At 35.4% G+C, this 12,717-nt stretch overlaps 1 protein-coding gene across 1 annotated transcript; it reads left to right on the top strand.

The window, feature by feature from the left end:
- Positions 1 to 4,795: 4,795 nt before the first annotated feature.
- Positions 4,796 to 9,116, top strand: LOC110725601 (nucleotide-sugar uncharacterized transporter 3-like). Its single transcript, XM_021905066.1, has 10 exons — positions 4,796 to 5,191; positions 6,773 to 6,849; positions 7,200 to 7,361; positions 7,467 to 7,600; positions 7,882 to 8,012; positions 8,094 to 8,138; positions 8,262 to 8,359; positions 8,462 to 8,569; positions 8,669 to 8,725; positions 8,801 to 9,116. Exons 1-10 carry the CDS (start codon positions 5,053 to 5,055, stop codon positions 8,873 to 8,875), a joined length of 1,026 nt encoding a protein of 341 aa, XP_021760758.1. The 5' UTR covers positions 4,796 to 5,052; the 3' UTR covers positions 8,876 to 9,116.
- The last annotated feature ends 3,601 nt before the right edge of the window (positions 9,117 to 12,717 follow it).

Below are 12,717 nucleotides of genomic sequence, written 5' to 3'. Positions count from 1 at the left end.
TCTCCGAGGAGTAGTCGAGAGTGTTCTTTGGGTGTCAGGCGACTGCGGCAGAAAGAGAGTATCACCGGTGCTATTCGTTCTTGGTGTGAGCCTGGTGGTTCTGTGCAACTTGTACAAGACACGTTGGCTGATGTGTCTCCACCTTTGTTGGACGCTGATGAGGACCATGATTTGTCCGAGCGTAATATTAAGCAGTGTAAGAGAAAGATTTCAGACGGGCATTACACTGCTGCGGTTAGGGTTCTTTCCTCTTCTGGTCTTGCCCCTTACAATGATGCTACTCTTGCAGATTTGCAAGCTAAGCACCCTTCCTTTCCGGCTCCTATCTTACCGGATATTCCAGTTGATCAGCACCTTATTGCTACTCCTACTGTTGTTTTGGATCAGATTAGGGGTTTTCCACGAGGTACGTCATGCGGTAGAGACGGCCTGCGTGCTCAACACCTTATGGATTGTTTGAGTGGTGCTGCACTTGCTATTTCAGATGAGTTGGTGGACTCTATTACGCAGGTGGTTAATCTTTTTCTCGCCGGGAAATGTCCTGCTGAGTTGGGAGAGTATATTGCTAGTGCTCCTCTCACACCACTTGTTAAGCCTGGAGGTGGTATTCGGCCTATTGCTGTAGGTACAGTTTGGAGGCGTCTAGTTTCAAAGGTTGGGGCTGCTTTAATTGGTCCGCGTCTGGGAAGCTATCTAGGAGGTCTTCAGTTTGGTGTTGGGGTGCTGGCGGGTGGTGAGGCTATTCTTCATGATGTTAATCGTTTGGTTGAGGCGCGTGGTGGTGATGTTGGTCTCTCTATGTTGTTGGTGGATTTTAAGAATGCTTTTAATTTGGTAGACCGTTCGGCTATGCTGCGTGAGGTTCGTCTCCGTTGTCCAGCTCTCTCGCGTTGGGTTGAATTCTGTTACTCTACTCCAGCCAGGCTTTTTTATGGGGAGCATACCTTATGGTCATGTCAGGGAGTGCAACAGGGTGATCCTCTAGGCCCTTTGCTTTTTGCTTTGGTTCTTCATCCTTTAGTGTGCCAAATCAGGGATTCTTTTGACTTATGTTTGCAAGCTTGGTATTTAGATGATGGCACTATTATTGGTGACACCTTAGTGGTAGGAAAGGTTTTGGAGTTGATTTTGGCGGAAGGACCTCGTCTCGGACTCCATGTCAACGTTGAGAAAACAGAAGTATTCTGGCCCTCGGAGGACCCTCGTAGTCGTCTCGTCGGTGTCTTTCCTCCGGATATTGGTCGTCCTGTGCATGGTGTTAAGTTACTGGGTGGCCCTGTCAGTGCTGATTCCTCTTTCTGTGGTGAGCTTGTTTCACAGAGAGTGTCGAAGACCGTTGTGCTACTGGATGCTGTTGCTAAGCTCGATGATCCCCAATGCGAGTTGTTGCTTCTTCGTGCGTGTACTGGGGTTTCAAAACTCTACTTTGCTATGCGCACTTGTCCTCCTCGTCTTTTTGAAACAACACAAGTTTCTTTTGACTTGGCCCTTCGGGCTTCTTTGGAGCGCATTGTAACAGCTTCGGGGCCTGGCTTTGGTGATTGGCAATGGCGACTTGCCACCTTACCTTTTTCTTATGGTGGTTTGGGTGTCTATTCAGCGGGTGATGTTCGGCTTTATGCTTTCCTTGCATCGCGTCTGCAGTCTTCTGGTCTTCAGGCTACGCTTCTTCGCCATTCTGGTATTGTTGGTCCGGGACCGGCCTTCGATGGTGCTCTTAGTCTTTTTAACAGCGCTGCGGAGACCGACCTTTTGAGTAACCCTAGTGAGATCGCTGCCCCCAAACTCATGAAAAAGTTGGCAGATATATATTTCACGAAGGTCACTGCATCTGCGGATTCCACTTTCTCCTTAACTCCGCGTCAGGTAGCCTTATGGAAGTCCCAACAGGGGGATCACTCTTCGGCCTGGTTGCGGACGGTCCCGATATCGGGTTTGGGTCAGACTATGAATGGTAAGACTTACCGTAGTGTTCTTTGCTACCGGTTAGGTGTTCCTTTGTTCTCCGTTTCAACACCGTGTTCTGCTTGCTCTAGGGTTTTTGACGGGGATATTTATGGGGATCATGCAGTGTCTTGTGCTGGGATGGTGGGTATTAAACATCGGCACAATGTTGTTCGTGACACCCTTGTTGATATTTGTATTCGGTCTGGAATCTCTGCTCGAAAGGAGGTTAACATTGGGTTGATTGGAGGAAACGACGGGGCTCTACGACCTGCAGATGTGCTGCTTTATTCCTGGGATAGAGGCCTTGATGTATGTGTTGATTTGACGGGGTCTTCACCTTTGACACAATCGGGGTTGTCTGACTTCGTTCCTGGTCGTGTTGTGTCGGCGGCGGCTCAGCGGAAGCGGGACAAGTATGGGGCGCGTTGCAGGGCTATTGGCTATGGTTTTCTTCCTTTCTCCTTTTCTTCGTTGGGGGAATTAGAGAAGGATGCTATTGCGTTGCTGAAGCGGGTTCAGGCGTTCGCTAAGACTCAGGATATTAGTGCGTGTGCAGCTGCTCACATCTTCAGCAGGATCGGATTCGCTATAGCTAGAGGGGTGGGGGCCCAGATTGTATCTCGGCTCCCTACCAATTTCTTGTAAATTGATTGACTCTGTACGTTTTGTTTTTTATAATAATAATAATAATAATAATAATAATAATAATAATAATAAAATTAAAAATGCTATTAAAAAAAATAATATAATAATAAATTAATAATAATAGTTGTATTAATATTTATAAAAATAATGCTAAAATCTGCTTTGCTCTGCTGAAATCTGCTCTGCTCTGCCCAGAAGCTCAAAAGAACAGGGCCTTAGGCTAATTAGGTTAAGTTGTATACGTATATATGTGAGTATTTAATGGTAAAAAAGATTAAGGGTCTGTTCTCTTCTGCTTAATTTCAATTCAGCTCAAATCAGTTCAGCTTTTAATTTCTTTCTCTCATTAACAATTTAGTTCCAACCGTTCAATTGTTTTCGGTAAATCAGAACAAACCCTAAGTTGTTTTCTCCTATTGTTTTATTGAAATTTAACATGTTATTAGAGCCCTCTAAGTTAAAGATATTTTTAGGACATTTAATTTCAATAACTATTTTGTGATAACTGATAATTATCTTGTAAAATTGTTATATGGAGGTGGAGGCACAAGGCCACAAGGGGGTAGGTGGAGGCCTAGCCCCGCGGCCCAATTAACTCCTGGTCTCTTTGATTTCTAAATAAGCTCCAAGAAAAATATTATAAGTTCAAAATTTATACTATGGAGACAAGTGTCAAATATAATTGAAAATTAAGGATTCGTTTGTCATCATTTTGGTTTTTTTAGTCAAGTTTATCAAAATCATGATAATTTTGAATAGTGAAAACATTTTTTTCTTTTGAAAACAGAAAATAATGGCAAACAAGCTATCTGTTGACGGAAACATTTATTATCCCAACTCTATCTTTGCAATACATGTCAGAGCTACATGATTACTTCCTCAGTTCTTTATTACTTGATCTGCTTTGACTTTTACACTATTCACCACCCCTCCTTTGATCGTCTTTTGTGAATAATATGTAAGGAAAAATATACTTCCTCCGTTCTATTAATATTGCAACAAAGAGGAAATTACGCATCCCTATGCACATTTTATATGCTAAATATTTATAATTGTGTAAGAGTAAAAATTATAAAAAGTTGATATTGTGAAAGTATTTTATGAGACGAATCCAACAAAATCCCACATGACTATATTTTGCTTAACGAATGAATCATATTATATGGTCAAACTAGAGTGATGAATAGTGCAAAAAGTCCATTGTTGCAATATTAACAGAACGGAGGAAGTATTCATGTATGATCTTTTTGGATTCGTCTCTATAAGTACTATCATAATATATAACTTTTATAATTTTTACTTATGGAGAATTTAAGTTATTAATCGTTAAATTTTTGCATTGGCAAGCATAATAAAAGAAACAGGTCAAGTAAAAAATAACAGAGGAAGTATAAGATTCCATAAACTTTATATATATTGGACAATCTTGCGCATTCTAGCCTACCCAAAAGAAACACAATCTGGCAGCACTAAGTTATGAAAATAGATCTTCATCAATATCAAATAATGTATCAAAGGACAGCCTAGCCTATATTGAAACAACAATACAATACATCATCATATAATCAATAAATAATAGTGGTACTATAGTAAGGTATGATTTTGTACCAAATGTGATAAGATTTTGTTCGATCACTTGCTTGCATACTCCATTATGTCTTTTGGGAGAACCAATTGTAAAATAGCAATAACATACTAAAAATAAAATATTAAAATTGCAAGACATCACTAATTAGTTTTTCTATTTTGATTTTTTTAAATAAAGCATCATCTTTTTAATCTAGTAAATAGTAAATTATCTAGATAATTTGAACATAATTTGCAGGATACTAAAAAAAAACTTTGATCTTAATTACAATATCAATCTTATTAGGAAAAAATTAAAAATAATAAAATATCAACCTAATAAGGCATATGATCATTTTAATTATGTGTTAATTATAATAAAACCACAAATCATCCATTGTATACATACTCCTTAAAGAAAGATAATTATCTCATCTTTAATTCTCCAAGATATCATCACAATAGTATTGAATTATTGATTACACTCCAATCCTTTAATTTAGAAACAATAATAATAAAATTACATGTACATAAGTCATGTACATGTACTATTATGTAACATGACCTACTCATATAGTCGTATGTGTAATTAGTCGTCGTAATTCATCCTCTTCTTCAATGTGGGACAACTTAACACGAGTTCAAAACAATTAAACTCATACAAAAAGCCAAAGAGAAGACCCACCACCTTTTTTTTTCCATCTTCTTTGAGTCTTCGTTCCCTTCCCACCACCTGTAAAAGTTGTCACCTTTTGCAGTTCAAACAGTACTACTACACTACTACTACTACTATAGTTTCCTACTACTCGTAATAATTTAACTCATATTTTTGTGGGATTTTATTCTTCTTCTTTACAAAATCACCCAAAAAAATAGAGAAAAATTACAAATAAAATGGTATCATCACCTAAAAAGAATATAATTCTGCCTATTGATGAAGTTTATCAAAAGATTGAAGGAGATGGTAATTCTAATTCTAAGGCTATGTCAAGAAAAGGGATTTATGCTGCCATTTCTTACATGTTATGTGCTGGTAATTTTACTTCATTTTTATCTCTTTTTATTTATTTAATTCCTAACATTCTTTTTTTTTTTTTTTTTTTTTTCAGTTGTAATTCTTTCATTTATTTATTTTTAATTCTTTCATTTAACGTTGTTTAAATTTTGATTAAACTTGTATACTGTATTATTTCTCATGTTCTTTTTCCTTGGGGAATATTCTGTTCTTTTTATTTATTTATTTATATTTTTGGTGTAATTGATTCAAAATGACATTACAAATTACAAGTAGAAGAGGTAGGATTATAACCTATGAAGTAATATAAAACCTATTATACACAGGCCTTCAATCTTTACGATTAGGTCAAGACCTTATTGTTAAGATTATTGAGTATTGACGTTTGATTGTGATCTAGTGGGTTAATGGCTCGGTTAATTAATTGTTTCAATACTTAGTTATACAATTATTGTGTTAATCAATAATCATACAATAATTATTTTATTTATTTATAACTATAGGCACCCTTTTGTTCAACCATAGAAGTATTATAAAAGCCGTACGCCTGTACAGTTTAAGGCACCCACATTTCTCGTGTTATAAAAATCCTATAAATAATTTAATAAAAATTGTTGTAAAGTACGTCCTCTATTTTCTTTAAGATGCAACACACCCTTTAGCGCGGTAATTAAGAAAGGTGGAGTTCACATGATATAATAAACTTTAAAATAGGATGAGTGGTTGTTAGGAGTGTAATTTAGTGAACCATGTGCTTTAAATAAGGGATATAGTATAGTTTTTATTTAAAGTAACTTTCCTTTTATAGTGTGTTGCAAGTATTGTGACATTTCCTTTTTAGGAAGTGTTGCAAGTAAAAGAAAACGGAGGAAGTACTTTTTTGGTAAAAGAAAGTAACAATCACAAATTCACAATTTGACCTTGAAATAATAGCGAGTATAATGCATTATGCCATTATGGTGTGCTAAGTCTCTTGTGAAGATAGTTATTTGATGTTTTTTACTTTTTCCTTAGATAATACTATTTACTTAACTAACCATTTTATGGATTAGATGGAGTACTTCGTATTATGCATTACTATGTGTTATGGTAAAATTAGATACTCGTAGAACATACTGAGCATTATGCACAATAGTACTTATGTGCACCAAGGTGAATCTTAAAATTTGCGCACCATGTATGATGGGGGGTTGTGAGCTGGGCTATCCATGGCCCATGAAATATGTCCAAAAATTGCATATACTTGTATAGTTGTATTTGGTAATCCAATACGGCAATACTCTGTGTTTAATCACTTGAGATCAACTCATAAGAAGGCCCATCCTAGGCCCCATCGGAAAAAAAAAAGTTGGTACAATTGTACATACTTCTTAATTGAAGTGCCAAACACCCATATATGCCTAAGTCGGAGTACCAATTAGTATATCACACGAGTATTTGAGGTGAAATAAAGAATCCGAGTAACGTATATTTCAATTTGTACTAACCATGTAAGTCATAACATTCATAAGGTATTCTATTGATAGAATAATTCATTTTACAATATCTCTAACTACTTGTAACTTTAACTAGCTAAAATATTTGACAATTGCTTTGCAGTATTGTTGATTATGTTTAACAAAGCAGCTCTGTCTTCTTACAAGTTCCCATATGTAAACGTTATCACCCTTCTTCAGGTAACTAATTCGCCGTCACTAATCATTGATCTTGTAAGACTTGTATTACATTATCCCTTAATAGTTAATACTACCTCCGCTTCATATTATTTACAACGATTAGCCATTTTCTCTCTCTACTTTATGTCAAATCGTTGCAAATAATATGTAACAGAGGTAGAATTTGTTCAGTTTGCTCCAAAATTGTTATGTTAGCTTTTATATGTAGCATTATTTGCACTATTAGATTGGCCTTTATCCTAATGTATGTTTTGGCTGTCTACTAGCTCAATGATGTTAATCCTATGCTATAATATGCTACTTGCTTGACTGTTTTGTAACTAATATGTTCTCTAAATTTCGATTTACAGTTGATGTGCTCGTGTTTTTTTCTCTACGTGATGAGACATTGGAAGATCATTTCATTCACAAATGATAAATCGCTCAAAACTTTTGACAATCCTATCATTATAGTACCCTTCAAGACACTAGTTCAGACCCTGCCTCTTGCGTTCTCATACTTGTTATTCATGGTACATCTTCTGTCTAATACAGTCACTATGTATGTAATTAAGATTCAAGAAGTAATTAATGTTGTAGAATTCTCTTGGCATATATACTCAATGAAATAATTAAAGCTGGTTTCGATGGAATCTGTACGTGGTGTAAATGTTCCGATGTACACAACTCTGAGGCGTACAACTGTGGCTTTTACTATGGTGGTCGAGTATCTAGTGGCACGTCAAAAGTACTCTCTTCGTGTTCTTGGCAGGTAAATAAATCGGTTTCTTATATTATCACATGCAAATTATCTTATTTGAACTTATCTTACCCTCATTAGCGCTTTTCAGACTTATTTTTTGATCATCATAATGTATCTAGAATCAAAGCTTTGTACAAATAGTGTAATTTCTTGCATATTTTCTTGACCGCGATTTATGTATGGGGTTTGAAAACCAGACTTGTGATTGATATTAGATCGAGCTGAGAAAATGAGACTTTTATTAAGTTGCTAATATCATCTTTCATAAAATTTTCCAAGGGATTTATCAGTGTGGCTATCATCATACTTGGTGCATTTGTAGCTGGTGCACGAGACCTCTCATTCGACTTTTACAGCTATGGTGTTGTGCTCTTATCAAATCTTTGCACCGCAGTCTATCTGACCTCAATAGCTCGACTTGGTAGCATTATTTCACTTTTCATACAACAATCTTCTCTGTTTCTCTGTTCTTTAATTTAATCTGTTGGTTTAATTTCCTCAGGAAAGTCTAGTAGCCTAAATACATTTGGCCTCATGTGGTGCAACGGTATGTATTAGGAGTTTAGGAAAAATAATTTTATGTTCTCCTAACATAACATCTTACATTCATTAGACTGATTGTTAGTATAAGAGAACGCGTAATTTCAATAGTTTTAGAAAAATCTTGTAGGAATCATATGTGGACCGATTTTGCTGCTGTCAACACTCTTCCAAGGTGATCTGCAGAAGTTGATTAGCTTTCCTCACTTGTCATCCCCCGGCTTTCAGGTGCTTATTCTTATGTAACTCGAAAAAAATGATTGTACAACATTTCACCTATGTCTTTAATCTGGCAGAATGAAAACAGATTAATGGTAATTTTTTTTCTAGGCCGTCATGTTTCTTTCCTGTACCTTGGCATTCTTTTTGAATTACACCGTGTTCTGGAATACAGCCCTGAATTCGGCACTCACACAGACTATATGTGGCAACCTGAAGGTACGTCATCATTATTACTTAGAATATCAATGCATTATTACTTGTCGCTATGATTTTTTGTTTCTGACTACAATGATAAATTGATAACTGATGTTATAGGATGTTTTTACAATTGGACTTGGCTGGCTTTTATTTGGCGGCCTTCCATTTGACTTGGTAAGTCTTGTTTATGTCCTCTTTCGCGTAATCCCTGATTCAATCCTCACTATTTTGCTCTTGTTTTGGACTCAGTTCAACATTCTAGGTCAAGGCACCGGCTTCCTCGGTTCTTGTTTCTATGCCTATTGCAAACTCAAAGGAAAGTAACGGTGTTAAGGTAGAGGTACCAGCACTCCAGCAGTAGTTCTAAGAAGTCACCTATGTTACCCAGATTTTGTTTAGTTTGTGTGTCCAAAGGTTGAAATTAATGAAAATTTCAACTATTTTGGTGTAAAATGTTACGATGCGTGCGCAACAACTGTCCTTTTTTACCTACACATGTTAAAATGTTAACGTTTATTATGGATGCTTAAGGTGGAATGAAAAATTTGAGTAAAATAGGTCATCACCATAGTTTTGTCACTAGACCATTATACATTTATACATAAATTTAATTGCATCATAACGACAAAGACGGCTATTAAGGCTTAGATAAGTGATGCTAGTTTGTTACCATTTATTATTTTATGATACATTTTTTAACCTTAAGGTATCTCTAGTCACCCATTAATTAATGTTTATTGTTAAGCAAAATTGTCGCATTATAAGCACTTTTCTATATATGACTATATACAAACAATTCGTTTTACCTTGTGCATGGTATAATTAAACAAAGACTATTTATCTAATTATCTGCTTATAGTACTTATATTTTGTGGCACATTGACAAAAGAGATAGTTTTGATTTCGTTGCAAGATACTCATCGTAATTATACAATGAAACTAGGAATACAAAATAGCTTCAATCTCTTGTGAAATAACGCAAGCATTTTCTCATGCATGCATGCAAAACAATTAAACCAAGCTGTGAGATAATGGCCACAATGCATTCATTTGAATGTAAAATCTATGCATTTGTATTCTTTATTTCAATCAATCAATCAAAGTCTTAATTTCATAAGTGGAGTCGACTATAAATGAACCAAAAGTGATTATTCCGTGTAAGCCTTAATTTTATAAAAAACGTAGTTAAATCTTTTGTGTACACACGTATCACGTATGTCTAGCATAGACTCGAACGTAGCTTGTTGGCTTCTGACTTGATCTTAAAGCTAGAAACCCAAAAAACGTGTTCCCAAAATGTACGATAAAAATCCAAGTTGGTTGCTCACAATACGCAATGATACATGGAGCTGTTTTTGAAAATTAGTTAAAAGTATATATAATCATCCTTGATTATGCGTAGTGTACATGCAGTATAAGACACGAAAAGTGAAGGAAAAGTTGGAAAACAAAAGGCTTAAAAAGCTTTTCAAAATATTCCCTTGAAAAGGTGTTAGCACACATCACGATTTTAAGAAAAGATTCACGAAAGAAAAGGTATGTTTGCTTTGTTATTTAATTGGTCTTTCCATCATTTACTTTCTTCATTTCATCCTAAATAAGAGTCTCATTTATTTATACACATTTATAAGTTGAATGAATTAAAAAAAGGACTGATAAATTTGGCCAATCTATCGAATGGGAAAATGCAAATTATTTTAATTGGAATAAATTCGGTTTGTTATGAGACCTTCATCCAAGGATTGAAGGATTAAAAGCTAGCAATTCAGCAATTAAAACGCCAAAATGGACAGGCTCGTCTCAAACAGTATGCAGAGATTTAAATAGGTCCTATAAATTAATCAAGACGCAATTATTAATATAAATAGTTCTTATAAATTTATATGAGACATAATTTTAAAATTTTGCACCATTAATATAAATATATTAACTTTAATTTGCTGACTTGCAGGACTAAATTAATCATTGCACAAACTCAAGATGTCTATTTTGAAGATAACCAAAAAAAATATTATCAAATTTTACTTTTAGGTATTTAAATCGATAAATTAAGATGACAAAATATATAAATTAAAAGTCAATATGGTGCAACTTTTTTTAAAGGATCAAGGGTTTGCTAAACTATTTTCCATACGACGCAACTTATAAGTCAGCTAGACAGTAGACACACAATGAGCTAATAAGTCAGCAAGTCAACCTTTATTAATCCCTTAAATCAATACTAGATGTCACCTCACAGCATATAAGTTACCCTCAATTAAAGAAAAAGTCGCCCTATATACAACATTAATGTCCCAAATACCTCGATCAATTCATCTTATATGTTTGCTAAACAATAGGAGCTATGGGCTAAGGGTTAATCTGCTTCCATTTTAAATTATTTGCAACAATTTGATTTTAAGTGTGAGTAAAACATGTCTAATCGTTGAAAATAATTTGAAAAAGAGGTAGTATAACAAGTCATGATCATCTTAATCTTGAGATCACCTTAGGTGGCGGAAAATATAAGTCTACATCTTTAGTTAGGATCATCTTCATAACTATGGAAACCTAGAGATAGAGTCAAAAAGTCCATTAGGGTACATAATTAGTTTCTAACATATAATTTAGTTACATTTATAAGTGGCATTGACTGCTTTAGAACTTACTAATGGAGTATAAATCAAGTATAAAGTAAAGCATGCTTTGCCTACATAATTTTTTTTTTTTTTTTTTTTTGATAATCAACTCTTCAAAAACCTCTTTGTTTCCTATTAAATGACATACAATGTTATTTTGATTGCATGATACTTAAATACGCGTTACATAAACATGTAATTTACTAATTGGGGGGGGGGGGGAATTAATTAAACGACGCGAGTATCATATATGTGTCTAAAGTAATATTATTGTTAGTTCAACTACGTATAGTAGTCACTGACTCACTGTACTCATTGACTAGCTAGGCACTATTAAACATTTATACTTGCATGAGAACGTTTTTGAGGTAAAAAGGATGGGCATGAATTAAATTGAAGTAGCAAAGGCAACATACACCATATTTCTGTCATACCCTAATGATACGAGCATAGTAGTCACTAGCAAGTAGCAACTAAGACTAATGCTAACAAAGTTCAAATAAGGTAATAAATCAAACCTTAACTAAAATGTAGTTCAACTACTCACTAATTCTGCTAAAGAGATCCTGATTAAAAGCCTTGTCATTGAGAGTCGTTGGGCAAGGGCCGGGCCATGTAAGCTCACATGCGTCATGCTCAAGTGGGTTGGTGGTTGGCCTAGCTAGACTGCTAGAATAGGCCAAAAAAATGTCATATAAGATTCTTATTAATCTTTATCTTTTATACTTTATAACTTAAATTCATGTACAACCTGACCCATATGTTGTATTGTGCTTGTCAGAATTCCACCAAATTCCCTTAACAATATGTTATGTAAATTAGTCAAAACTAAGCGAGTTGGCTTGTCGTGCTCATGCCAAGCTCGTGAATATGACCATGCACGGTCCATGGCCCCCTCAATGTGCCTCTTATGCCATGCAGAGCTTGGGTTAGGTTTATGTCAGGTCGGACCGTTTTCATATCGTATTTGACCCTTCCTCATGTCAACTCGGCCCATGTCCAACTTTGTCCTACTAATGAGTAAGTCAATCTCCACTCTCCACATCCTTTAAGTCTTTAACAAGAAGTTCCTTATTTCTTGGAGATCCCAAACAAATTAGAGGGCATAGAGGAGAGAGAAAAACAGTGAATTGGGGGCAAAAGAGCAATACCCAAGAAGAGTGTCTCATTTAGCAGCACCAAGGCAGGGCCCTCTTTAGCGCCGGTGTCTCCGCAATTGCTATACTTGGTGTGTGTGAGTGTAGGAAGAAGGGTTTTTATCTCACCTCATTTTATTCCTAATGCCGGCAAACTGTTTGTGTAAATGCGTGAGAGAAAAAAAAAAAAAAAAATTAAATTTATAGAATCCCCTTAATTCCGAAACTTCTTACTTTCAACCCTTTTTCTTTCACTGACATTCTGGATCGCTGTTCCCAAGATTTACCCATTTCTTTCTCTCTCCTTCATTTTCACCTGACCCCACTTCACCTTCTTCTTAAAGGTACCTTAACCTTGTTCAGTGTTCAATAATTTCAGTTTTTTCTGTTTTGCTTATACTTAAACTATGTT

This window comes from Chenopodium quinoa, unplaced genomic scaffold (assembly GCF_001683475.1).
Source record: "Chenopodium quinoa cultivar QQ74 unplaced genomic scaffold, ASM168347v1, whole genome shotgun sequence".
In the NCBI taxonomy this organism is placed as follows: domain Eukaryota; kingdom Viridiplantae; phylum Streptophyta; class Magnoliopsida; order Caryophyllales; family Amaranthaceae; genus Chenopodium; species Chenopodium quinoa.
Note: the sequence above shows the minus strand (reverse complement) of the source record. Positions and strands in the feature narration are given on the sequence as shown.

Bases quoted from the DNA above. Each gene is read 5' to 3' on its own strand.
- LOC110725601 (XM_021905066.1), top strand. From the start codon at position 5,053: ATGGTATCATCACCTAAAAAGAATATAATTCTGCCTATTGATGAAGTT. The intron at 8,139-8,261 runs GTATGTATTAGG...AAAATCTTGTAG, and splicing joins TGGCCTCATGTGGTGCAACG to GAATCATATGTGGACCGATT. The intron at 8,570-8,668 runs GTACGTCATCAT...CTGATGTTATAG, and splicing joins CTATATGTGGCAACCTGAAG to GATGTTTTTACAATTGGACT.